The sequence below is a fragment of the Camelus bactrianus genome, chromosome 4, assembly GCF_048773025.1.
Source record: "Camelus bactrianus isolate YW-2024 breed Bactrian camel chromosome 4, ASM4877302v1, whole genome shotgun sequence".
NCBI lineage: Eukaryota > Metazoa > Chordata > Mammalia > Artiodactyla > Camelidae > Camelus > Camelus bactrianus.
In genome coordinates this window covers 48,152,615-48,179,163 of record NC_133542.1, presented here as the reverse complement: position 1 = coordinate 48,179,163, position 26,549 = coordinate 48,152,615, and the positions used below count along the sequence as shown (strand labels likewise).

The 26,549-nt window shown below is 38.6% G+C and overlaps 2 protein-coding genes across 5 annotated transcripts in view; one reads left to right on the top strand and one right to left on the bottom strand.

The window, feature by feature from the left end:
• The first annotated feature begins 263 nt into the window (after positions 1-263).
• On the top strand, positions 264-26,086 carry XPA (XPA, DNA damage recognition and repair factor). 2 transcript variants are annotated; one of them, XR_012506439.1, is made up of 7 exons: positions 264-542; positions 4,557-4,667; positions 7,919-8,024; positions 10,915-11,080; positions 12,955-13,072; positions 16,029-16,253; positions 21,853-21,990. XR_012506439.1 is itself a non-coding variant. In XM_074361874.1 (6 exons), exons 1-6 carry the CDS (start codon positions 365-367, stop codon positions 21,999-22,001), a joined length of 828 nt encoding a protein of 275 aa, XP_074217975.1. In that variant the 5' UTR covers positions 264-364; the 3' UTR covers positions 22,002-26,086. The 2 variants fall into 2 exon arrangements, 1 of the variants encoding a protein (XP_074217975.1); XM_074361874.1 differs by lacking the exon at positions 16,029-16,253 and having other exon boundaries at positions 21,853-26,086.
• Positions 25,010-26,549, bottom strand: part of NCBP1 (nuclear cap binding protein subunit 1) — a 35,123-nt gene continuing 33,583 nt past the window's right edge. For 2 of the 3 annotated variants that reach the window (XM_010953149.3, XM_074361868.1), the window contains one exon: positions 25,010-25,534. In XM_010953149.3, coding sequence (XP_010951451.3) covers positions 25,421-25,534 — 114 coding nt within the window. In that variant the 3' untranslated portion in view covers positions 25,010-25,420. Of the gene's footprint in view, positions 25,848-26,549 lie in introns of all 3 variants that reach the window. The other variant, XM_074361867.1, reaches the window with a different exon arrangement.

The following is a 26,549-nucleotide window of genomic DNA, read 5'->3' as shown; positions in this document are numbered from 1 at the left end:
AACTTCCTAACAGTCACGCAAATGTTAAGTGTCAGAGCTAGGATTTAACCCAAGTCTGACCACAAAGCCTACATTCTGAACCACAAAATTAAATTATTATTTTAAAGATGACCAGTTCCTGAACACTGATCTCTGCATCAGCCCTTCCCCTGGATTACAAGCCGGCAGGTACTCCCCGCCCCAACGCATGCGCAGATTTCGCCCACTGCTCCTCCCTCCCGCACGTGCTTCTCAAATTGCGCAGGCGCGCTCTCTGTCAGCTACTGCGCTTTGGAGCCGGCACGGAGGCGGTGCTCGTGCCTTCGGGACGCTTAAGTGCGCCAATGCGCGTGCGCGGGGCTAAGTCGACAGCTCTCTGAGGAGGATGGAGATGGCGGAGACTGAGGGTGCTTCGTCTGAGCCGGCGGCTTCAGGACAACTGGCGGAGCTACCTGCCTCCGTGCGGGCGAGCATCGAGCGGAAGCGGCAGCGGGCGCTGATGCTGCGCCAGGCCCGGCTGGCAGCCCGGCCTTACCCGGCGACGACGGCTGCGGCTACCGGAGGTTTGGGCCTTGGCGGCGCCTGCCCCTTCTCTCTCCTGGCGGACCGGGTGCCGCGTCCTGGGTGTGGCGTCCACTGCCCTCGCGTCTGCGCGCAGACCCTCCTGCAGTCCCGGGAGGGAATTCGCGCAGCTGACCTTGTCACAGCGGGCAGCCCAAGACGCTGAGCGACTCCTGACTCCCAGCCCTGGCCTTTCCTCACCGCACCTGGGCTGTGCAGCTGCCGTCTTTAGTTTGAGAATGCAGCCGCCCTCGCGGGCCAGCGCCTCAGCTCTCCCTTTCTGCTCTCTAACCGCAGCTTCCACCCGTCCCAGGGGTGGTCCTTGTATAAAGCTGTTAGGCCTGCATCCATTTCAGTAATAATCCTGTACCTGCTCCCTCATTCACCCATTCTACAAAGGGTGATTGGGTGCGCATTCCGTACCGGGCCAATGCTTGCCAAGTGCTGGGCCCTGAGCAGAGCAAACAGACATTAACTACTGCCTTCGTGGGGCTAACGGAGTGGCACCTGTTGTGCTTCACATATTTCCTTTTAGCTGATTTGATTCTCACAGCTAACCTGGAAAATAATTAGGGCAGGGTTTGGTATCCGTATTCGACTGAGGTGATAATTGAAAACCAGAGAGGGAAAGGGGGTTAGCTCCGGTCCATTCCCGCAAGGGCAAAGGCTAATCAGGACTGGAACTCAGGTCACCTGACCATGGGTTCAGGGCCTTTCTTTGCTCACCAGCTACCTCTGCCATACTAGGCCTCTCTCTCACCCTTAGGAAGAAAGGCTGTTACTCTTGTCTGGATTTCACCTTCCCCCTTTCTTAGGGCAGCCCTTGACCAGCGCCTCAGCTCTCCCTTTCTGCTTGCTTTATTGTCTATTTGTCTGTTTGCTTATTGTGTATGTTTTTATCCATCATATAATTCTCCACTGGGGTCAACTAATAATCTTCCCCAAGGTACCTAAAATACAGTTTGGTTGACATGAAGTCCTTCAGGACTATCTCTGCAACATGAGGCACGTGTGTTCCTAAACCTGTATCCATACTGTGAGAGTAATTGAGCAGTCACAGCTGGGTCATCTGCTATGCCTTTTCATCAGCCAAAAGTAAGGAAGAGTGAAAAGAGTCTGAGGTTGGCTGCGTGTCTTGATATTCATACTGGTATTGAATCTGCAAATTCCAGCCACTTTTAATAGTTCTGGTCTCATCCTTCCTGCTTTCTAGTGGTTTTCTTTTACTCCGTTCCCAACTTGAAGCATTCTAGGGTCAGGAGCATAAATTGTTCATTTGCATTAATTCATACTCAGGATTCCAGAAAGGTTTCTAGATCTGTACTAAATGGCTGTGGAACAGGGGTGCAAAATAGAACATAAACTGGTATTAAGTTAAACTTCTGATGATGGAAAGCAAGGTAGCATGAATATTTTGTGAGATTTCCTAGGCATTTACCAAAGACCTGAGCTGTGTTGTAGCATTGTGTACACCCTGCCATGCTTCAAGACTTAGGTAGGTGCTGAGATTTTATCTTTGTAGTACTTTTATTTCAATGTATGGTACAATTTTCATTTTCTGTGTGCTGTGATACATGCCATTAAAAAGACTGAGAGGAACTTGCTTAGAATGTGTTGCTTAGAGTAGTGCTAAGGGCCTGGGAAAATAGCAAAGCATAGAAGTAGAAATTGGGCTTTGTTTTTGGTGTGATTTAGCACTGTTCAGGATCCTGCTCAAATTATGGTCTTGATTATTCCAGCTTCCCTTCTTAATTCTCATTGCATTGGTGGTCATTTGCTACACTGTTCATGAAATCAAAATCATATTCTGGTACATTCATCTATTTCTGTCCATTCAGTAAGTATTCATGGAATGCTTATCTATTGTTCAGAATTACAGAGATAAAAGCACTCAGTGTAATGGAGGGATATGGAGAGATGAGAGAATTGCTGTTAACAGTAGAAACAGGCCTCTTATACTCTAATCCCTGTATTTAACAGAGGAAGAAATTGAGGCCAGAGAAGAGGAGTGACTTAATATATATTAAGTGTATCTTTTAAAAATTAGTTATAACAAATATATTCATGTAAAATTCATCTCAATTTTACCTATGTAAATGCTCCTGTAAACACTACAGGAATCAGTATAGTGTACAGACACTTCTAGAACCTTAGAAGCTTCCTTAATGCCACTTCCTAGTCAACCACTCACCCCTAGAAGTAACTACTTTTCTGACCATTTGATTAGTATTATCTATTTTTGAACTTCATTTACATGGATTCATACAGTGTCTGGCTTCTTTTGCTCAACAGAATACCTGAGAAATTCATCCATGTTGTTGCACGTATTGGTAGTTTGTTCGTTTATATGTGGTCTAGTACTCTTTTATGTTGTTATACTTTAGTTTTTCCATTTTCCTTTTGATGGAAATTTGGGTAGTTTCCAGTTTGGGGCTATTACGAAGACAACATTTACGAGCTTTTTAAAAAAATTTAGGTCTTGGATATGAGCCTTTTTGTATCTGTTTTATGGTGGACATATGCACTCATTTCTGTTGCGTATATGCCTAGAGATGGAATTCTGGGTCATTGGGGAGATGTATATTTAGCATTAGTAGGTGTTGCCAAACAGTGATTATATCAGTTTAAAATCTTGCCAACAATGTATGACAGTTCCAGTTGCTCTATGTCCTCATCATTTGCTTTTGTCAGTCTTTTTCATTTTGGGTATTCTGGTGGGAGTGTAGTGTTTCATTATGGTTTTAATTTGTATTTTCTTAATAACTGATGGTGATAAGAACTTTTTCATCACTTGCCTTTTTTTTTTTTTTTTAAGTTATTTGTCTTTTACTGCTGGACAGGATTTCATTGTGTAATCTGGATATGAGTCCTTTGTCAGAGATACATATTGCAGATAGCCTCTCCCCTTTTGCATCTTGTCTTTTCACTCTCATAATGGTGTCTTTTGATGAATAGAAGTTCTTAATTTTAATCAAGTCCAATTAAGCAGTTTTTTCCTCTTATGGTTAATACTTTCATGTTTTCGTGTTTTATGTTTAAGAAATTTTTGGCTACCTCAAACTTGTGAAGTTATTCTGTTTTCTTCTAGAAGCTTTATTGTTTTACCTTTTACGTTCAAGACTATGATCCATTTAAAAATTGTTTTGTGTATATTGTATGAGGTAGAGCCATAGATCGTTTATTGAAAAGACCATCTTTTACTCATTGTTTTGTAGTAATACCTTTGTCATAAATATTAATGCCATTTTTCTCACTGAATTGCTTTGGAGCCTTTGCTGTAAATCAAGTGACCAGTGTAGGTTTCTTTCAGGACTCTCTCTTCTGTTACATTGGTCTCTTTGTCTTTGTTTCAGTACCATTCTGTCTTAATTACTGAAGCTTTATGGTAAATCTTTAAATCTGGTGGTGTAAATCCTCCAGGTTTGTTCAAGATTATCTTGGCTATTCTAGGTTGTTTGTATTTACTTAGAGATGTTAGATCAGCTTGTCAGCTCCCATTACACACACATACACACAGACATACTCACAGATATACACACATACACACACAGCTGCTGGGGTTTTGACTAGGGTCACATTGAATCTTTAGATAAATTTAGGGAGCACTGACATCTTTACAATATTGAGGCTTCCAATCTGTACATAGTGTATTTCTCCATTTATTTAGGTCTTTGATTTCTCTTAGTGCTGTTTTCCAGTGTAGTGGTTTTATACATCTCTTCCTAGATACTACTTTGAAATTCTAATTGTAGATTCTTGTGGATATTCTACATACATAATCCCATCACCTGTGAATAAATACTGTTTTACTTCTTTCCAACCTTCATGCCTGTTTTGTTTTCTTGCCATGTTATAGTAGCTGGGACCTTCAGTGTAATGTTGAATAGAAGTGATAATAATGGACATTCTTGTCTTGTTTGATATATATTAAATTTTTAAAAGTTCCTGTTTATGCATAAGGGAACATGAGGACTTATTTAGTTCATTTGTTGACCACTTTTACTTACTTTTTGTAGGCATGGCGAATGTAAAAGCAGCTCCAAAGATAATTGACACAGGAGGAGGCTTCATTCTGGAAGAGGAAGAAGAAGAAGAACATACAATTGGAAAAGTTGTTCATCAACCAGGTAAAGTGTGTTTTCAGAAAATGGGTACCTAGACTGGTCATTTTGAGTAACATGCATAATTCTTTGCAAATTGATGTTAAAAAATGCTACATTTGTGCTCACACAGTTGGCTTTGTAAGAGAGATGCAATTTGGCAGTTTTGCTAGTAGATTAAAAATTAAACAGATCTGTCAATGATTCATTTAATTTGTGGCTTGTGTACTTAGGGTCGATGCTCTCTGTTTTATAATAGGCAAGCTGATAGAATAAATTCTCAAAATTATCTTGATAGGCTGAAATGAGGGGCTTGAACCCAAGAGATAAGATTTAGAACATTTCTTTTATTTATGTTTGGAGGGAAAAAGTGGTTTGTAAAGTATAAGATAGGGAAACCTGGCATAAAAAAATAATAATACAACTATTATCTAAGATTAAAGTTTTGATAAATCACAAATCTATATATATCTATATCTATCTCTGTATAGCCACCTATCCTCTGGAAGAGGGTACTTTGACACTGTTTGAACAAGATAGTTTTATTTGATCATAAGTTTGAAGCCATCGTGTAGTGTAACAGCTTAAAAACCTTCCAGTTTTAGCTGCAGCAGCAGAAGTGTTGTGTATTCATCAGTGCAGGTAATAGTCCTGTTTTATGTATGTCTAAACTATTGTTTTCAGAGGCTGAGACTTGAAGGATTATATTTATTTTCAATTTGGGTGCCATATTTTAAGATGGCTGTTAACATGTGTATGTATGTGTCCGAAACAAAATGGAAGTACTGAAATTGACATGTGAGGAACAGTTGTCAAAACTGGTTACAATGAACTAGAGAACACTTCAGCTGCCAGCAAATACAAGAAGTACTCCTCTGTGAAAGAGAGATATGTGCTGTGATTTGCTTTGGAGGGCAGATCTTGGACAGTGAGTGACAATTACAGGGAGGGAGATGCCAGCCCAGTGTAATGAATGTGTTCCTTACATATATTTAGCACTTTGCACTTACAGAGTGTCAACACATGTACCATGAGCCTCACAGTGACTCTCTGAAATGGAAAAACTTCCTAACCATGTGGAGTGATGCCCTAAATAGCAAAGCACTGAAGGAGTTTAGAGATTGAGAGACCACCCTGTATTAGGAGGGAAGGCATTGAATTCAATTACCTGTTAAGTCCTTATGATTTTATGGATATGAAGACTCATTGTGACTGTTTTTCTGTAGATTCCTGAATCTACCATGGGCATATAAAGCCCTGTTCATTTAACAGGTCATGCAATAGATATTTATTGGGAACCTCTGTAGTGCCTTTCTGCTTGACTGAGGTGTGCATGTGGCCTGTGTCATTACTGTTATTCATGCATTGATGGTAGGGCTGCTACTTGCAAATAGAATTCTGGTAGTGAATTTGTGCAAATTAGAAAAAGTGTCTTTTGGTTCACGAACTGGCCCATACACAGAGTACAGGGAGAGACCGAAATAAGAGGCACTCCAGATTGGTAGGTGGCAGTTTTAGTAAATAGTAGAACTTATTTATGAGGCTTGAATTATATACCATTGAAAAAATAGGAATCTATGAGTCTACGTCGATAATAAATAGATGTGTTAGTAAACAAATGAATAGGGGAGAGAGGGAGGGTTCTTGCTTACAGTTGACTGGCAGTTTCCAGATGGTAAATGTAAATGGAGTGATGGAGTTAAAAATCATCATTATGTATATTTAAAGTTTTCTATTATAAAGAATTTTTAAAATTAGGACAATTATGCCTCCTAATGGGTATTTCTGACGGCAGTTTCTTTCCAGTTCTAACACATTCTGGTAACCAGTTTTTTGAAGATACCACTTTGACTGTGTTTTCAGTTTTTCCCTTTGTATCTATGCCCCTCCAATATTTTACAAAGAAGAGTGATTTTTTGTTAATGTTTGGAGATTAGTGGGATTGAGGAGTGTTAGAATATTGACTGACTTTATGTTGGAATTCGGTAAGGGAAGGCAGTGATTAGAATATGTTGAACAAACCATGAATAAATGACAACTCTGTTTTTCCTCCCACTGGGAGTTGTGGCAGTTCTCAGAGTTGGGGCTTGGCAGTAGCAGTCATCCTAAAGACTTACTAGAAGAGCTTTCAGATTCACTGAAAGAAACAGTTCTGTAGGATAAAGAGCCTTAGCTATGTATTTGAAGTCTCTAAAAAAAAAAAAATCCTGCTTTACTCTACCTAGGATAGTTCCTGTGCTGGGTTTTGAGGATTATAGGTAAACAATATCTGCCTCAAGAGATTTACAATCTACCCAGTGGTTGAGACAGATGAAGAGAAAGCTGTTTGCCCTGCTGGTAGGGGGTGGAATGGAGGGAGGGAAAGTTGCCCATTTGAAAGTGAATTCGTATTGTCTCTCTTCTACTGTTGTCTTGCTCTTTGCAGCTCTTTTCTGTGTTAAGTGTTAGTGCCCATCTCCCTTATTTGTAAGCAGCTCCTCCACCCCCCTCCTCCTGCCTTGGGACTAATTTTCATACTCTCAACAGTGCTGTGGGAGGCCGAATAAAGGCCCCCAAGGACGTCCACATCCTAATCACCCTGGAACCTGTGAATTTATTACCTTACAGAGGGAAAGGGGCTTTGCAGATATGATTAAGGTTAAAGACCTTGAGACAGAGGATTGTTCTGAGTTATCTAGGTGGGCTCAATGTAATCACAAGGATCCTTAAAAGTGGAAGACAGGCAGAAGAGGGTCGGGGGAGGTGTGAACAGCGTGATGTAAGAAGCTGTTTTTGCTGGCTTTGAAGATGAAGGGAGTCTTGAGTTAGGGAACATAGGCGGCCCCTAGAAGCTGGAAGTGGCAGGGTGATAGATTGTCCCCCAAAACCTCCAGAAAGGAGTGCAGCCTGCCAACACCTTGACTTTAACCCACTGAGACCTGGGTCAGACCTTTAAACTACAGATCTGTAAGAAAATAAATTTGTATTATTTTAGCCACTAAATTTGTGGTAATTTGTTATAGCAGCAATACAAAAGTAATGCGAGTACCTTACATGTGGTTTGGGTTCAAAAGTGCCTGATGAATTGATAATTTTTTCCTTTGTAGTCTTTCCTTTTTCTTTTTTCCTTAAAAATTTTTTTTAGATAAATGTAAGATTACTTAATGTTTTATATTGTCTTTTATGGAAATATATTTGTATCAGGCATAAAATACCTGCTAGTAAGCTAATAAAATAGAGGAAAATGTATTCTAGTTACAAAAAAAGGAAATTTAATGAATTAATCTTTCTTTCTTTAGGACCTGTTATGGAGTTTGATTATGTAATATGTGAAGAATGTGGTAAAGAATTTATGGATTCTTATCTTATGAACCACTTTGATTTGGCCACTTGTGATAACTGCAGGTACTTTTTAATTTCAGACAGTGTTTTAAATGACTAAAGTTTAATGTTTGCATGTAAGTTTAGATGCAAAATGATAGTTAGGTCTATTTGGATTTAATATTTTCTTAATAATCATGTTTTTTGTTTTGAGAGTCTCCTAAAATTTCTTTTTTCCATTTTACCAAGGAAAGATAGGAAGCCCTTGCTTATCAAAATTAATGCCACATAAATAGGAAGGATGCCCCTGATTCTGCCATAGACAGGTCCTTTTCCTGTCTGCTTGAGGGAGGGGTGTTGACTGTCTCTCAGTAGCAGGTTCCTAACCCTTCTCTTCCCCCAGCCCCTAAGGATCCCTTTGTTTCTATCTTATTTTCTGAGCAGGGTGTGTTGACATCTTGGTCAGAGGACTGGCACCTTCAGTGAGAGAAGGAAGTATAATCTCTCCAGCCACTGCCCTGGTACCCTCAGAACACCTTTCTATTCACTTTTCACTCTCCTGAATAGGCAGGGAAGAGAATAGATGAGGAAGAATCACATACTCTGTCATTCTTTTTTTCCTCCTAACCTTTTTGTATCACTGCAGAATAATCCTCCTCACTCCACGTGGTTCCTCTGTCCCTACTGAATTCCTCAGCCAAGTCCTGCGGTTGGGGTCTGTCACACCTACGGATCCCATCTTGGCTCCTTACTTAGCCTTCCTATCTGTTCCCTGTTCCCACTTCTTGTATGTACAGCCCCAGATCAACTCCCCACCGGCCTGGAGGGCCTGCCCTTTCAGAGTCCCTGCCCTTTCAGAGTCCCTGCCCTTTCAGAGTCCCTGCCCTTTCAGAGTCCCTGCTGCAGACATTGAGAGCTCTCACCGTTGACTTGTTGCTGAGTAGAATCCTTAGAAGGTAAAGAGGATGGGAGATGTTTCTGGTCTCATGGTCAGATCTGTGACAGGAAATGTTCTGGCAGCCACTGGAATTATAAATTACAAACTATATTTCTAGTGACGTAACAGTGTCATTGATGTGCCCAGTGGTTAAGGTTCACAGTGTTGCCACTCTCCTTCAAGTACAGACAGCGTTCAGGGACTGAATTACCCCATATAACCTTAGTTCCATGAGAAAATGGAAGGAACTTATGTATCAATTTAAAGAAAGTTGTGTAGTAATTTGGAAAAAATATACTTTTAAACGTAAACATAATTAGGAACACGGCGCTCCATTCTATTTTCTTCAGCATTTTTGACAATTTTAAGATAAGTACAGAGTGGTTTACCTGTCCCCTCCTTTAGCTTATACTTCTACATTAGTTAACATTCTTAAAGTTATTCCCATTTACAGCTTCCTCCCCCCTTGTCATGTGCCTCCTCTTCAGTGTACACCATTTCAGTCAAGGCCAACTTCATTCATTAGCTCTTTCTCCACTATCCCATGTTTAATTTCCAGATCCATTGGTTTCTCTGTGTAAACTGTGTCCTGAATTCATCCGTGTCCCATCCTCCTCCCGTTACTGCCTTAGGCTGGGCCTCCGTCTGCTCTTGCCTGGACCATCGCGGTAGTAGTCTTCTAACTGGCCACGTCGCCCACTTTTGCACCATTAGTCTCTTCTCCATGTAGCATTTTACTCAAAGCTCTTTAGAGGTTTCCAATCCATTTAGAATAAAATTGTCTTCACCATTGCTTACAAGGCCCCTGCCTACCCCTGACTTTATCTCCCATCACCCCTCACCTTCACTTACTTGAAGCATTTCTAGTCACTGCCCGCTTGCTGTGAACTCCATTTGCAAAGCACATGCCTGTCCTGGAGGCTTTGCATTTGCTCTTCTCTCTGCTAGGAATGTTCTTTCTCTGGCGATTCTGCGTATTCTCCGACTTCTTAAGGGCCCTACTCAAATGTCCCCTCATCAGTGGCCTTCTCTGATTACCCACCCAATCTGTCTGAAAATTGCTGTTTCTTTACCATGCTTTATATTCCTTTACAGCACTTTTATCTGTCATTATGTTTGCTTATTAATTCTTCTCCTAACTAGAATGTAAACTGCATGAAAACAAAGCTTTATTTTATTCTTTCTGTATTCCTAGTGCCTCGAACATACCTGGCATGTAGATGGAGAACAAATGAATGAGAAGAGCTATGTAATTGACTATATTTCCATTTTTACCTGGGCTTTGAAAAACAGCTGTGCTTGGGGCAGTTGGACCTTGTATATTTATATTCCTTACACCCTGCCCATCCTGACTTTGAGCTTTAACTTATATTTTTTAACTCATTGAGTCTTTTTTTTTTTTTTAAGGTTTTCTCTTTGGGGGGGGGTAGGTAATTGGGTTTGTTTGTTTATTTATTTATTTATTTAGGTACTGGGGATTGAACCCAGGACCTCCCGCATGCTAAGCACGTGCTCTACGACTGAGCTATACCCTCCCGCATCCCCCATTGAGTCTCAGTTTCCATTTATATTTACTGAACTTATGGAAGTCATTTCAGATCCTTTGTGGAAAAGAGGGACTTAAAATAAGTAAAAAAGAAATTCTTAAAATGTTGAATGATATGGATCTATCTGCTGCTAGTATAGCTTCTCACAATTAGTAAAAGGAAGTATTTTTCTCTTAGAATTCTTATGCTGCCAATTTGACCATAAGACATTACTTTCTTATTTCAGTTATTTTCGAAGGGGTAACTAGGTTTATTTATTAATTCTTTTTTTTTAATGGAGGCACTGGGGATTGAACCCAGGACCTTGTGCATGCTAAGCATGCGCTCTACCACTGAGCTACACCCTCTCCCTAATTTGACCATAAGAGTTTCAGGAAACAGTATTTTATATGTTTCTTTTGGCATATATGCCCCTAGGTTTTTGGGCAATTTGAAAATTTAATTTATTTAAAATAACTAACTTATATAAATGGACTTAATCTGTTTTCAGAGATGCTGATGATAAACACAAGCTTATAACTAAAACAGAAGCAAAACAGGAATACCTTCTGAAAGATTGTGATTTAGAAAAAAGAGAACCAGCTCTTAAATGTATTGTGAAGAAGAATCCTCATCATTCGCAGTGGGGTGATATGAAGCTCTACTTAAAGTTGCAGGTCTCTGATAAGTTACATTCAGTCATTTTAAATGCTGGGTCTGGTGAAGTTTAACAATGAACTAGTTATAATTCATTTAATTTTTACTTGCAGAGAGTTAAAAAGATCCTTTTCATTTTATTGCTTTGCATGAGTCCTAGTCATACATAATGACATTTAATAGTATGTTCCCTTACTTTGCTTTTTGATGTGGCACTTTGGAGCAAATATATTACTATTGGGTGATGTTAGGAGTATAACTTGGAAACTAAGAAAGCTTGGAATAGGGGTCAGACCATGTTTCTCATGCCCACCCCCCCCCAAATAAAATCATAAAAAAAAAATTGGGGAATTTCACCAATGCCTAGAACTTTTACGCCACTTGGGAAGTGCTCACCTGGAACCCTGTCAGCTGACCCCGTTTGTCTAGTATGTCTCAGAGCAGATTTCTCAGCTCCTCTTGCTGCAGTTGTATTACAGGTGTGCCAGGATACTTAGCCACCCGGCACCAGGGGCTGCTAGAGTGCACAGGCTGGTGGGTACCTTGTGTCTGGCCCCAGGGTGGTAAAAAAGTCATGAGACTCTATTTGTGCCATTATATTTAAAATATTGGGGGGCATTGCTTTAGAGCACAGTTTGATTGGGATATATCAGAAAATCCTAGAATAAGCTACATTATAAAACTAAACTTGTACAGTGAATGTTCATGAAATGCGAGACTGTTGATTAGAAGATCCACAATTATTTTATGTACCATTAAAAATGAAAAAATGATTTTCATTTTAAGCAATTAGAGAGGTTTGCTGGTGGAAATCTGTTTTTTTTATAACCCCGTGGGTCATAGTTAAGATTGAATTGATGCCAGTGCTGTGTTGTCACTTGGAGCTGTTACTTTATACTTAGTGAAATAGTGCCATTAGACTTCCTGTAGGTTTTTTTGCTGTATGTCATGCTTGTGTGTATACGAAAAGGAAAAGGCAGATTTATTCAGGTGTTCTTAAACTTCTTCATATTCAGAGTCCAATTCTTCTGAACCACTTTTTGACTCAGGGTTGTTAAAGTACCATTAATTACTTTGGTGATGCAGCATCTTCAAGGATGTCAGATTGTGGAAAATGTGATGTTTTGAATTTATGAAGTAACAGTGTATCACTTTATGTTAAGAAATTTTAGTTTGGCTAAATTGATTGATATTTTGGTCCCCTTAACATTTTGTGAGAGATATCCCAAGCATAATTCTCTGTGTGTATATTATTTCCCTAAATGTAAATAAATATTATAAAGAGTATAGATTTACAATCCAAGGTTTTTAAACTAGAATAAAGATTTTTTAGGCCATTCAGCTACAAAAGTTTTTTTTTTTTTTTTTAAACTCATATTCCTGAAGATCAGAAGTAGTCAAGTGGATAGAAACTCGTATTGATTCTGGAGAAGAGTGTTAGTGATTGATTTTCTGTGGTGGGAGATTTTTGGAGAGGACGTCATATTTAGATCTGATACGGCTAATTGGTCAGCAGATTTTTTTTTTGGTGGGGGTGATACTGCCAAAACTCATGTAATTCATTGACTACATGTACTTCCCTTGATTGAGGTGAAAACAAATCAGAAACAGTTGTAGTCAGAGGACAGCTTTTCTATTTATACAGGTACACCCTGTTTTATTGTGCTTTTCACATATGTAATCTAATTCAGTATACATTTACTAAGGGCTTCATAGGTTTAGAGGGAGGTAATATTAGAGCTGCTTAGATCAACATTTAAAATCTTTTAAATTTCAAATATTTATAAGCTTGTACTTGAGTTAGATCATTCTTTGGCCACCTGTGAATTTAATAATTATAAATATTTTACAGCAACGAATTGCAACTAATTTAAATATGGATTCTGTATTGTAGATTGTGAAGAGGTCTCTTGAAGTTTGGGGTAGTCAGGAAGCACTAGAAGAAGCAAAGGAAGTTCGGCAGAAAAACAGAGAAAAAATGAAACAGAAGAAGTTTGATAAAAAAGTAAAAGGTAAGTGGCTACATTTACATCATGAAGGACTGAATTTTACTACTTTGTAAAAAGCCTTTAGTTAAGTTGTTCCAGTTTAATGATACAATGTCACCAGTAGATTGAAATGTGTTTCTTTCCATAGACTGAAGGAAAAAAGACTTAGTTTGCCCTCAGTAGGTTGGTGTTTGAAACTTGCAGTCCATACCTCACAGTACTGCAGTTCTGAAAAAGCATGCAAGCCCTCATCTTAAAGTGAATCACATTTTTATGAGGAATGATGGCAGGATCAGGGAGGATCAGGGATGTATCCCTGGTTAAGGATTTGGCATAAATTCTATCTTAAATATGATCCATGGAGTTATAAAAGACAAAGATTTCCACCAACAAACCTCTCTAATTGCTTAAAATGAAAAAATAATGCCCAAGTCTTAGTCACCTTCTAAGCCTAATTACTTTTATATATGAACAAAAGACTTAGAAAGGTGGAGTGACTTGTTACATAGTTGCTAGAGATTTGGGTCTGGAGCCGGGCTTCCACGACTGAAAGCCTGCATTGGCACATTCATCCTCTGTCCATACATCTGTCCATTCATTCCTCTGTTCATCTGTCTCTGTACTTACTTGTGCACGCATGCATCCATGTGTGCATATGTGCAGAAGTCTGTCCACCTGTGCATGAATGCATCCAACAGTTACTAAATGTCAGCTATGTTCCAGGCACTGTGCTAACATAAATGCTGGAGTCACAGTTTGTCAGAAGAGAAAGACTGGGAAACTTAAAATTGTGAGTGTGACAAGTACTGGCATAGTGATGAACATAAGGTGCTGCAGGGGCACAAAGAGCACTTTCTGCTGTATCACAGGATCCTTAAAAAGAGCCTCAAAAAGTAGGCATAAAAGTTCTTCCTGCAGTGACTGTGCATCCCAGTATGGTGTAAAGTGTACATAGATAGCACATATTCTGTGTATATACAGGGTTATACATACACTAAGTTGAGTATCTTAGCCAGAATAAATAATGTGTTTTTAGGATTTAGAAGAGGTTTTGGAAGGTGAATGAATATAGTTCAGATGTCTTAAACAAAAAAGAAAAATAATTGAATGTAAGCCTGCCTTGTTTCTTCTTATTGTGGGGCACTTCTTTCCCCCTTTTCAGTACAAGAGTAATTCATGTGCAGTGCAGAAAAGTTAGGAAACTACAAAGAACTTCTATCCCATAATTCGACTACCCAGACGATCATTAATAACATTTTAAAGTCTATTCTTGCATTCATTTTCTATGCATAGGCCCTTAAATTTTTTTTTATAAAAATGGAAGCACTGTTGGACATTTATGAATTTTATCAAAATTTTTTCAATCTTAATCTCAGTGTCTCAGCTTCTTCAACTATAAAATGATGATAAAACTGTAAGGAATCGATGAGACATTACATATAAGTTGCTTAGCTGTGAAATGGGGCAGAGCAACAGCCCCAAGTCATAGTATTTCAGCGGAACATTATGTACCTGTTACAATACGGCAGCTCTGCATGTGTGACTGTAGAAGGACACTGTTTAGAGAACAGTTTTGTTTTCCCCTGTAGACATTGTATAATGGAGGCAGGTTAAAGGACCCATTTACATAGCCTTGGACCTGGGTGTAAATGTTCAAGTGTTTGTCAATTATTACTTTATTCTCTAATTACATGAAGAGAACAGTAGTTGAGCTTATTTCAAGTTTTTAATTCAACTTCCTTAATTTTGATTACAAATAAAAATTTTATTATACAAAATGGATCAACTTAATATTTAAGAATAAAAATCAAAGTTTAATTAAAAAAAAGTTTATCAAGACAGATAACCCTATGATAAATATCCTTATATACATCTTTATATAAATTATAGTTAATCAAAATGTCATTTTCTGAATCAGAGGGCAAGCACACTTTATGGCTTTGTAGAGAGGCTTCCCACAGCAAACTGCGCCGTATAAGAGCATTTCATTGAAGAATCTTCCCCAGATTAGCTGCTGCTGTACCACAGTCTTCAGAAACACCTGCAAGGGACCAACTGAGAGGAATTGGAAAGACTCCTTTTGAATTTGGTCCTTTAATCTCTTCCATGTTCTAGTGCAACCTTTCCTCCCTTCCAACATTGAGGAGAGCCTTGAAGGTTAAGGTAACAGAAGGCACTAACTGAGGGGTGTAAAAGAGGAGGGCATATTTATAGATTAATCACGGATCAGTCCAGGGTTTTTCCAACTCCAGCTCCCTGAATCACCTCAACTCTTCCCTTTGTGCTGCCTCATTAAACAAACTTTCCAAGATGGTATTTTGGGGTAGACAGTAATACGTGGATAAAGGAATTAGAAACTTGTACCTGCAAAGTGATGAAATATTTTTAAAAGGGGGTCTGTAATTTTTCTTAGATACTGTTTCTGTAGTTTGGTCAAAATGTCATCTAAAGGTGACTAAATTCCTATAATTTGACTAACAATAAAAGATTATGGCATCTGTTTAATTTCTTTATGTTTTTTTCTGTAACAATTCTATCAAGATAGTCATGTCTGTTAAGTATTAGTATGAATAGAATGTTTCTTTTAAGATTTACATGATTCACAAAGGTGTTTTTTAAAGGAGGTGTAAGCTCAAACGTAATTGGCTGTCTTTCTCACTATGTCACATTAGTGCTGTTAACCACCAGATAAATCACTGTGGATTTTCCTCATCCTTGAAGAGTTTGAATTTGCCCTGAATTTTTTCTTAGACCTCTTAAGACTAAGGTTTCTTTAGTTTATTTCTTATTTGGATGAAGCATGTCTTGTTACAAGAGTGGTATGTTTTCAAAGACCCTACAAATCTAAGAATGTTTCTCTGTTTCACTTGCATATGAAAACATGAGTTCTCTCTTTTGTATAAACATTACGTCATTGTGTCATCTAATGTGCAGAGGTCAATGCCATGCCTTCTTTAATTATGGCTTCTTCTTACTTTAGAGGTTGGTGGATATGTTCCTGTCCTCCTCCTGACTAGTGGAGTAGACACTGTAGAGATTAGGAACAAGGAGCTCACAATGCAGTTTGCTCAGAAGGCTCAGAACAGAGAGGAATAAAAGCAAGTCTAAAAATTTTAGTTGAAAAGAAATTGGAACCTGGTTCCTCTTGGTCTTCTGATTTTGACCCACAAAGAAGCTGTCACAAAGTTTACTTCTTTATGGAAAGGTAAGAGATTACATTTACCTGCTTTTAGAATATGACCTACTTTTACAGTTGAGACAAAATTGATCTTACTACAGAAGAACATTGAAGTATAGATAATATAAGGTATATATGTATAAATATTGACAAGGTGAAAGACGAAGAATTTTCTTGTCAGCAAGTTCAAATTGTTACAGATCTCTTAGATCCAGGAACGCAGAAGTAGGGATGATGGTATCACTGCTGAGTAGTTCATTAGATTTTTTAAAATGCAGTATGCCTTAGTCTTGTTATCAGACAGGAACTTAAACTGGTGCAAATACACAGAACGTTTTGGGTTTGCGTGGCTCCTTTCCACTGATAAGGTGGAGGTGAGGCTTTTCTTTAAAGTTATACTCAGCTTTCTCTTACTTAATCCTAGTAGAGGTTAGCCTCCTAAAAAAAGGAAAAATTAATCTTCATTGTTTGTTACTGTGCACTTTTTTCCCCAGAAGAGGTGGGTAAGAAAATCCTATTTTGGCGCCTCTTCTAAGTTTGTGAACATTTTACATCCTGGGCCTGTGGTCATATTTATGACTGTTTGAGATTCCTCTCAAGAGAGTTTGAAGGACACAGTTTCTTGTGACTCTGCTTCGGTTTACGGAGGACAAACTTCATATGTCATTTTGTCATTTTCTTGTGATCTTCCCCTCTAGTTAACAATGTGCACCTTATGTCAAAACTTCGTGCCCTCCCATCAGGTGTTTAGAAGTCTCTGGTCTCCCTGAGCTAATTCTCTTACAAGTTTACCTCATAAACTGCATTGGGCTTCTTTGAATACAGGCTGCCTCTTTTGCAAAATTAAGATATTAAGCTGAATAAAATATAGTTTTAGAGTGGTATAAAATACATTTTTCATTGAAACAAACATTCAGGGGAAAACTCTGGGTAAACAGTAGCAGCAGTTCCTGAAGGTAATTGTCAGCAAGACTGATGTTACCGTGAACGTTTTTATAACCTTCCAAGAGAAGCAGCCGACACCTTTTCGTGCTGTGGAGTTCTAGGCCAGTGGGGCCAGCAGGCTGGAACATGGTGAGTTGCTGTTCTGTTCTCCAGCCTCAGTTAGGCTTTCAGGGCTGCTTGGCACGTCCTCTCTCCATCCCATGGTTTCCTGAGCTCCCCCAAGACCTAGCAGGCCTTTTCTCAGTCTTATAAAGTCTCTGACCTTTCTCCCTCCCCTTCTCATTCTCAGCAGTGGGTCATTGACCTCTACTTTCTAAAGTTTTAAGTTGCTTAAATGAAGTAATGGGAAAAACTTACTGGTCTTTAAACATATTTTTTATTTCACGAGATATTGACATTTTGTCACTCTGGCTTCTCTCCTATTCTCTCTCACACACACAACTTCGCTGAACCATGTAAGAGTTACTTGTAGGCATTGTGATTCTTATCAGTACTTCAGCATTTATCTGCTCTGAACAAGGACACTCTTCTACAAAACTAAAAAATAATCACGCACAGTAAACTTAACACTAATATAATGCTGTTATCTAGTATACGATCTGCATCATTTGTCTTTTCCCCAGTTGTTGCAGTGTCTGTTACAGCTTTTTAGTTGTTGGGTCCAGGGGCCAGTCGAGGATGATGCGTGTCCAGTCTCTCTTAGTACCCCAGCCTTTTTCTTTCATGGCATTTTGAAGAGTCCAGGCCACTTGTTTTGCAGAATGTCCCTCTATTTGGATTTATTAGCAGTGTACTTCCTCACAGTTAAGATTCAGGCCGGTGGTGTGTCTGAGCGCATTACCTTAGGAGACACGTGGTATCAGTTCTCCTCTAAGAGAGTGAGTTTGTTGCTTTGTTAAGGCAGGATCTGCCAGATTTTTCTGTTGTAAAGGTACGCTTTTCTCTTTGTAATGAATAAGAAATCTGTGGGGTGACTGACACTGTGTGAACATCTCATTCCTTAAGTCTCACTCAATGGTTTAAGCACACAGGGATGAATCTTGCCTGAGTCAGTTATTATTAGGGTAGATATAAATGGTGACTTTCTCTTTTTGTTATTTCTACAATTATTATTTGGCTTCTTTTGGAAAGAAGAGTTTTATTTAGAACCAGATTGAACCATGGATTCTTACTCTTTCATCAGTGTTAGAATCTGTCCAGTCCTGTCATTATTATGCTCAGTTTTGATGCTCAGATTGTCCAGATTTGGCCAACGGAAGGCCCTTCAGTCTAGCTCCTTTTTTTTTTCCTCAATGTTTTTATTCGGAAGTCCTTTCAGGCTGGCTTAAAATTGAAGGGTAAGAGCAGCACAGGGACGCTCACATGTTCTTACCCAGATGTGCCTGTTAGCACTTGTATCATCTGCATTCTCTCTACACACTCAGGTTTTTTTCTGAACCATTGAAGAGTAGATTGTTTACATCACCACCCTTTATGCCTAAATACTACAGTGTATTTCCTAAGAATAGGAATACTCTCTTACAGAATGAAATTATAGTATTGATTTTTTAATCTCATCTGTCATCCCTGTTCCAGTTAAGTTGACCCAGTTATGTCCTGTGTGGTTTTTAATTCCAGTACAGGATCCAGTCTACAAGCAGGTACTAGCTTTAGGTACTGAGTCTTTCTAAATTTATTCTGGAATATTCCCACAGCCTTTTTCATTTATGACATTGACATTTTGGAAGAAGTCTCTTCCTTTTTCCTGCCTGCCTTTTTAGAAGCAATGTTTTACATTTGGGGTTTTTCTGATGTTTCCTGATGGTTAAACACAGGTTATTCATTTCAGGCTGGGGATAGTACATAAATGATATGCCTCTTCCCAGGATCACGTCTGGAGACATGTGCCCTCAGTGGTGATGTTAATATGCATTTTTGATTTGATAAGCAAAAAACCCCTGTAAGACCAGGCACATGTCCTGCTTTTCCTCAACGCTTCCCCTTAGATTTAGTAACCATCCGTGGATGGTTCTTCCCCAAACCAGTCTTTGGTATGCTGGTTGTTAAAATTGTTTGCTAACATCAGTGCTTCCTCCACATTTAACCAGTTGGAAGCCAGCATTCTGTCCCATCCCTTCCCCCCTTTATTACTGTTATGGATTCATTCACTCCTATTATTCTCAATGGCTTTTGGTTCATTTCTGTCCTTAAATTATTTTGGTGCTCAAATTAGTTGTCTCAGATTTGGGCCACTAGGAGTGTCTTCAGGCTAGCTCTTGCATCCTTTTGACATATCTTCATCATTCTTTGAGTACTTCTGCTTTCTAGCTCAAAACACATGTAAATCTGTATCTATAATTAAAACCTTGAGTTCACATTGAGAGACTCAGTTCTAATCTAGAATTCTAGTGCTCCTTTTGGTTCTCTCCCTTTCTGTACTTGTAACTCCCTTCTCTGACAGTGAGAAACCTGACTTAATTGTCCTTTATAATATGTATAGTTATCTGATGAATGACCCTGAAGGTAACAAATTTCTCTTCACTGTTGCTGCCGCCGGTGTAGGAGACCCTCCTTACCATTTTCTTGGGGCTCCCCCACCCTCCTACAGATGCCTGCTTTACTCGCTCCACTTCGTGGCTTTTTAGAACTAGATTGTTCAGGCGGGGAAAGAAGGGCAAGAAAATGACAGATGTACCAGTATTTTAGTACTTCCTTACTTTCTAGCACCAAGTTTTTCCAGGAATATCTAGTAAATACTAAAGATATGGCTTTATTGTTGTCATTATGTATCTTGATAGATTAGCTGAAGAATGGGGGGGGGGACATAAAATCAGTATAAAACCTTCTGTTCAGTTGTGACCAGTTATGGCTAGTAAGCTAGATTTTTAAGTATTCTTTTAGTGTTAATAATTTTCTTCTGTCTCTTCCTAAGTTCACGTAATGCTCAAATTAGGCAGAATTTGGGTTAGCTTAACAGTGACTGGGATGCAGTCAGATGTTGAGAGATTTTCTTAGTGGGGTAGTAAAGGAAAAGTGGCCAGGGTACCTTGCATCAGAACAAAGCAAAAGGGGGAGGTATTGGAATTCAAATGGGAGACATTGCCCTGTCATTGTCTGGTCAGCATATCACTTATTTTTATTCAGAAAATATTCTAAGGTAAAATAAAAAATTTAAAGATAATGGGTAGTTCAGATTATGTCTAGAAAAATTAGGCTCTTCAGAATGAGAGGATACAGAAACAAAGAGGTGGATGAATGTGATTTTCTCCCTAGTCTAGAAACTATCCAGAGCTGTACACATTGAAGCTTGAAAAGAATAGTCTCAGATGAAGTGCTTCATACTGAAGGGATGAAAAGGTGGCCCAGCTCAGTGGTTAAAAACGTGGACTGAGTTGGACTGTGCCTGTTTGACCTTAGGCAAAACTTACTTGCTTTTCTGTGCCTTAGTTTACTCATGTAAAATTGGAATGACAGTTGTACTTATATCAAAGGATTGTGAGGATTAAATGTGTTCATATAAAATGCTTAGAACAGTGCCTGATACATAGCCCTATTTGCTTGCTTATCCTCATGATATAATAAAGGCTGAAAATACAAAGATTCAAGTAATATTTTGATAATTTCTTACCATAGATCTAAAATGGATTAAAGAAATTGGAATTGGTGTACATTGATTTTTGTGGTTGAGATTTGGAAGATAATGATCATACTCTCCCTTAGGTAGTGCTGCTGTCAAAGACAGTGCTGGGCTTGATGGATCCTTGGTCAGAGTAGGAAAATGTGAAGTTATTGTTGCTTTTTATTCATTAAACTAGAAACTGAAGTTTTTAGCTTGTTAATTTCTAGTTAACACGAAGCCCTGGATTTCTTCAGGTAACATGCCATGTGAACTTTAGAATGTCATCAACTAAGTTGCTTTTCAAAGCATCCAACATAATTCTTTTCTTTGTAAGAATGACATTTTAATAAATGTAGTGGGAAAAATTGTGAACAGTGGAATGAATGACCTGGGTTCCCATGCTATCTTTGCTCAGTTTCCCTACTTGCAAAATAAAATGAAGTAAAAGAAAAACTCTGGTTCTTCCCAGCTCTTAGTAGTGATTCTTTTATTTAGGTTGTACTTTGCAGTAATTATTAGCAATATGTCTCCTAAAATATTGCTCTTATTTTATAGGAAAAAGAATTTAATAGCCACAGGGTCAGTTACACAAGCAGGTTTTCTAAGATGAAACATCACCCAAATTCTTGGCTTTCTAGTTTTCTTGCAAGAAAAGCCTGACTTGCCTCTCAAGAGACTTACAAGGAACTTAAAATGTTCCTTATCCTCACTCATCCCGGCTGACTCCCCTTTCCTGCCATGGCATCCTGTTTTTCATAGTCACCTGCTTGAAAAAACCCTATTCTTTCACTTGTCTTCTGAATCTGGTCTTTTGCTGTCCCTCTAGCCCACATACCCCATTTCTGAATCTCTCATCTCACGCTACTCCAACGACCACATGAATGATTTTGCAGGCCAAGCTAGTTAGTGAAGTAAGAAATTAAGTTTCCCAAGTTTGTATAATCAGTTTTGATTTGTTTAAATTTAAGGTAAACCATGTTTGATTTAAACACATACACGTGTATAGACACGGCTGAAAGCCTGACATTTTTGGATTCAGTTGAACAGCACCACTGAAAAACTGGCTTTCATTTTTTTTCTTAGAACTACGGCGAGCAGTAAGAAGCAGTCTGTGGAAAAGGGAAACAGCTGCTCATCAACATGAGTATGGACCAGAAGAAAACCTAGAGGATGACACGTACCGGAAGACTTGTACGGTGTGTGGCCATGAACTGACGTACGAGAAAATGTGATTTTTAGTTAAGTGATCTGTTTTACATTTAGATAAATTTAGATAATCCTGTTCAAAATTCACCAAAATGTAAAGTCTTCATAGATGAGAGAAACACTTGTATAAATAATGCTTCAATAATTATAAATGTTAGGGCTTAAGAGCAAGTTTCAGTTAAGGTCCAGCAGGTCTGGTTGTGGGCAAAATACTGGGTCTGTGACCATTTTTCTACAATAGGGGTGGGAGCTGAGCAGTAGAAAGTGGGTTCAGAAGTGTGAGGTTAGAGCTAAAACTGAGAAATAAGCAACCAAGGTAAACCCTAAATTGGGGTAGCAGGAAGTTTTTTAGTAAAGGCAAAAGCTGACTGATGTGGATTCTTATTCCAAGAAACAGCCCAGACGGTGGTAGACCACCGCGCAGCAGAGGTCCTGCCAGGTCTTCCAGACTATTCCTGTCTCCAGGTCAGGGAGTGGGGAGCTATTGCTGGGACAAGTCCTGACTGGTAGCAACATACAGTGAGTTGTGGGAGTCTGATCGTGTCTTCCGTATCCTTAGGGTTTACTACTGTAGAGACCTTAATATTGAAATATGGATTAAAATGATTAAACAGCTATACTGTTTGTTGATTAAAGAAAGTAGTGATAATAAGTTGATCACAACTTGCTAACATTTACCGAGCATTACTGTGTGCCAAGTGAGCACCATGCTAATTAAGTGCCTTACTACAGGTGCATCTAACCCTGGAGGGAAGGAGGCTTGCTCTTGCAACCTGACTTCACCCCAGACCCCTGGACTAAGTTTAGTCAGATATCCCCCATCTTGCCAAAAGGATTACAAGGCGGTTATATCTACTCAGGATTTGATCCCATATGTTGATTACAGGGTCTATGCATTCTTTGATAAAAACAAATTCAGATTAAGTAAAGTAGATATTTTCAAGTTGTTCTTTGATGTGACTTTTTATCCTACTGCTACAAATAGGAAATTTTTATACATTTTCATTTTTCTGTCTAGATCAGTTCTTGGAGTTGTGCTTGAAGGAGGGCAAAAATCAAAACAAGTCAAGCCCAAATATAGTACTAATTGTTCTCTATATAAGTGTTCAGTACACTAATGTTTAATATATATATATTGAGTGTTGACTTTTTTGTGTTATGCTAAATATTACAGCTCAGTAAAAACTGATTCTTAATGGGCAGCAAGACATTCTTGGGACAAAAAAAGGTACCAGCTTGATGACAGAGTAACTAAGGGTTCAGATTCCACTTACTACCTTAGGTAAGTTACTCCATGGGCCTATTTGACCTGTCAGGTGGACATAATAATCTGTCTAAAGACTGTTGTGAGGGTTAAATACGGTGAATCTATAGCACTTGGCACATAACGGTCACTTGTTAACGAGCACATATTATCAAGACCGGTTTAGTTATAGATTTATTTAGGTAAGGTATGTCTATTCACTCTTCATCAAATTAAGACAGTCCTGGTACCCAGATAGCCAACTCTGTTTTACTCTGGTTGCCAAGTTCTGTCCTCATCTTTCATTTTCAGGTATGATTGTAGATTAGTAACTTACACAAATTGTTGCTCAGTACTTTCCAGGAAAAGCAAACTTATCTTCACATGAATTGCTTTCTGCATAGTTCCTGGAAGGGAGATTTAGAATCAAGGAAAACAAAGATGTTCACTTTGATAAAAGCATGTTAAATGGCATCAGTACAGTTTAACAGAATATTGATTTATTGCAAGGTACAGTGTACGGTGACATGCCATTCTTTTGTCTCTCTGGGCTTCATGTGGGAAGAGCAACTGTTGAATGTTTGCTCTTGTACCTTTATTTCTTCAAAATCCAATCTCTAGTTCAGTTTTTCTGTATACCTAGCAGCCAGGCTGGGACAGAGCAGGGTCACATCAGTGAGCTGCTGTAAGAAGCAACCATTACACATGAAGAGAGGATCCAAGAGAAAGGAGGTGAAAATCTAGAAATTCTTCTAGGATCTGGATCAAGTAAGTGTAACTAGCCAAACTCTCATAATGTAGTGCAAAGGATTACAAAGCAGCTTAGGGTCAAAGTTACCAAAGCCTTACAATGCTTATCCTTTAGCTTCTTGAGGACAGGAGCCATTTCTAATTAATGACATAGTTTGTGGGAAGGAGGAACAGTATAAACAGAAGAACATTCAGCTAAGAACCTGGATTTTAGTCCCCTTTCTGCCAGTAATTTGCCATGCTGCCTTAAACTTGTGAGTACTTCTTGTTCTTACATGGCATGGTGTTTAAAAATCCTAGGAATTCCCATCTGTTGTGAAGATTATAGTCTGTAGCCACTGAATGTAAACCAAAGAGACCCATGTATCAATATGGAAAATGCTTAATGTATCATTATATACTTACGATACACTAAATTAAAAAAAAGATACCTATATTGTACAAATGCACAGAAATACTACTAGTTGTGGAATTATTGGTAAATTTTTTCAAAGGTTTAATGAAAAATTCTAAAAATGCTAGAAATTCGGAATGTCAGATAATCCCTTGTGTATTATTTTACAGTGTACTTTTATTGTCTTAGTTAAGTCTCAACACCAGATAGGAAACAGGCTCAGAAATTAGTACGCGGACCAGATTGCATAGAAATAAAATCCACCCCTAAACTGAATGCCAAGTAAGTATAGTTTTAGTCAATCTAGCTACTTCTAACATCACTTTAGTATGTAACTCACTATATGACCTTGGACGGTACACACTGCAATTACCTGGGAGCCTTAGCTACCAGTGATGTCTGTGTTCCACTCCCAGAGACTGTGGTTTAATTTAAAAAATTACTTGAGAGATTCCCTGGTGATGTATATCCAAATTTGGAACTGCTACTCCAGGTAGTAACACTTTTTAATAACAGTAGTGTCTTAAAATACTATACTTATGAAAAATATCTTGAAGAGAAAATTTCAGATGGAAGTAAGTATACTTTCAGTAAGAAACCACCAATTTTAAAGTTGACTGAGATGATAAATCATTGAGATACCAAAGTTTAAAAAACATATTTTTAGTTTTATTTCAGCCATGTTAGGTTATCCATGAGCTGTGAGAAGCTATGCTACTTGATAATAAACCCATCAGTTCTATGTACTACTTTGTAAGCTTGACACCTGGTGTTCCACATACCTCAAATCAGTTATCTTTTGTGCCTTAAGGAAAAAATATATCAGAGAAAAGCTGTATCTGTCACATATATAATACACCTATGGTCATCATCACATTACTGTTATTTTAGGGGCAGTTAAAGGTAAGGTAATACCATTTTCACTGTCCTTCAACTCCTGTTTCCTTTAGTAAGTGAAAGGATGCTACAAGAAAGCAAGCATTCAAACCATCAGAACTAAGACAAGTTATTTTGAGATTTAAAAAAAAAATCTTGACATTAAGGGGGAAAAATGACTGTTAGGCCTGCAGGGCACAGAACTGCTGGAACACAGCCAGGATATGTGGGTCTAATTCAGCAGTGAAGAGCAGGTTCTCCAGGGTGACCATGTATTGCTGGATTATTTGGTGATGCTGTGGACACAGGAAAAAGGGTAAATGTTTAGGCCAAGAAAAAGAGCACTAAGCCATCTCGCAGAACATTCCCCTCAGCAGCTCCCCGCACTGTGGAATGACAGGACCGAGCAGGAAAAAAGTGTGCCGACTGGAATTACGGCCCCTAAAAACCCCCAACATTAATAAAATGTAGGGGGAAATAAGAAAAAAGGATATTCAATAACTTAAATCCAGCCTGGCCTGCTTCTGCGTAATGCAATTCATGCGTCAAGGTAATGGCAACAGCACGTGCTGCTACTACTGTTACAGACTAGGTCCAGCCGTGTCTCTCCTAATTAGGACAAAATACAGTATGACGTTTAAAAGTTACCCGGACAGGGACTAGGAAGATTAAAAAAGACAGGGAAGGTGGTGTACATTACAAAATAGGAATGGCACAATGTTATTTGTTAATTAACCATACTTAAACATCATGGTCTCTGAAACGTAAGAAAAATTTTGGAAGCATTTCCTTTTCTTTGCTTTTTTTGGATTGGAACATTATTAAACATTTTTTCTTTTCAAAAGAGAGATTTTGACAATTAACCAATGGTCTGTTATTCTACAACAACCCATGCCTCATTTATCTTACTGAAAATCAGTGACTTGTTGAGCCTAAGTGGAAAAAAGTGTCAGAAAATGAAATACTCTCTTCTGTGCGCACATATATAATCTTTAATATACTCAGAGATTCCTATAGGACTAGAGGCTGTTAAAAGTTCTTTTTAATTTGACAGTATCTAAAGATCTAGAGTGAAGTTCTGTTTGGAGGCCTAAACTTTTTTTCCCCTTTGTCTTCTGCTTTAATCACTCTTCTCGAGATCAAACAAATAAGGAGTTGGGATGTTTAGTGCCCAAAGATACCAAGGATTAGTCCCCTAGCAGAGAGCAGGTGTTGCATTTTGCTTTCTATGAGGACCTCAGGGGACTTAAATAGTACCCCTAGAAGCAAGGACATCATTTGAACATTAGATTTTAAGGAATTCTATAAATC

Bases quoted from the DNA above. Each gene is read 5' to 3' on its own strand.
- XPA (XM_074361874.1), top strand. From the start codon at position 365: ATGGAGATGGCGGAGACTGAGGGTGCTTCGTCTGAGCCGGCGGCTTCA. The intron at 543-4,556 runs GTTTGGGCCTTG...TACTTTTTGTAG, and splicing joins GACGGCTGCGGCTACCGGAG to GCATGGCGAATGTAAAAGCA. The intron at 13,073-21,852 runs GTAAGTGGCTAC...TTTTTTTCTTAG, and splicing joins GTTTGATAAAAAAGTAAAAG to AACTACGGCGAGCAGTAAGA.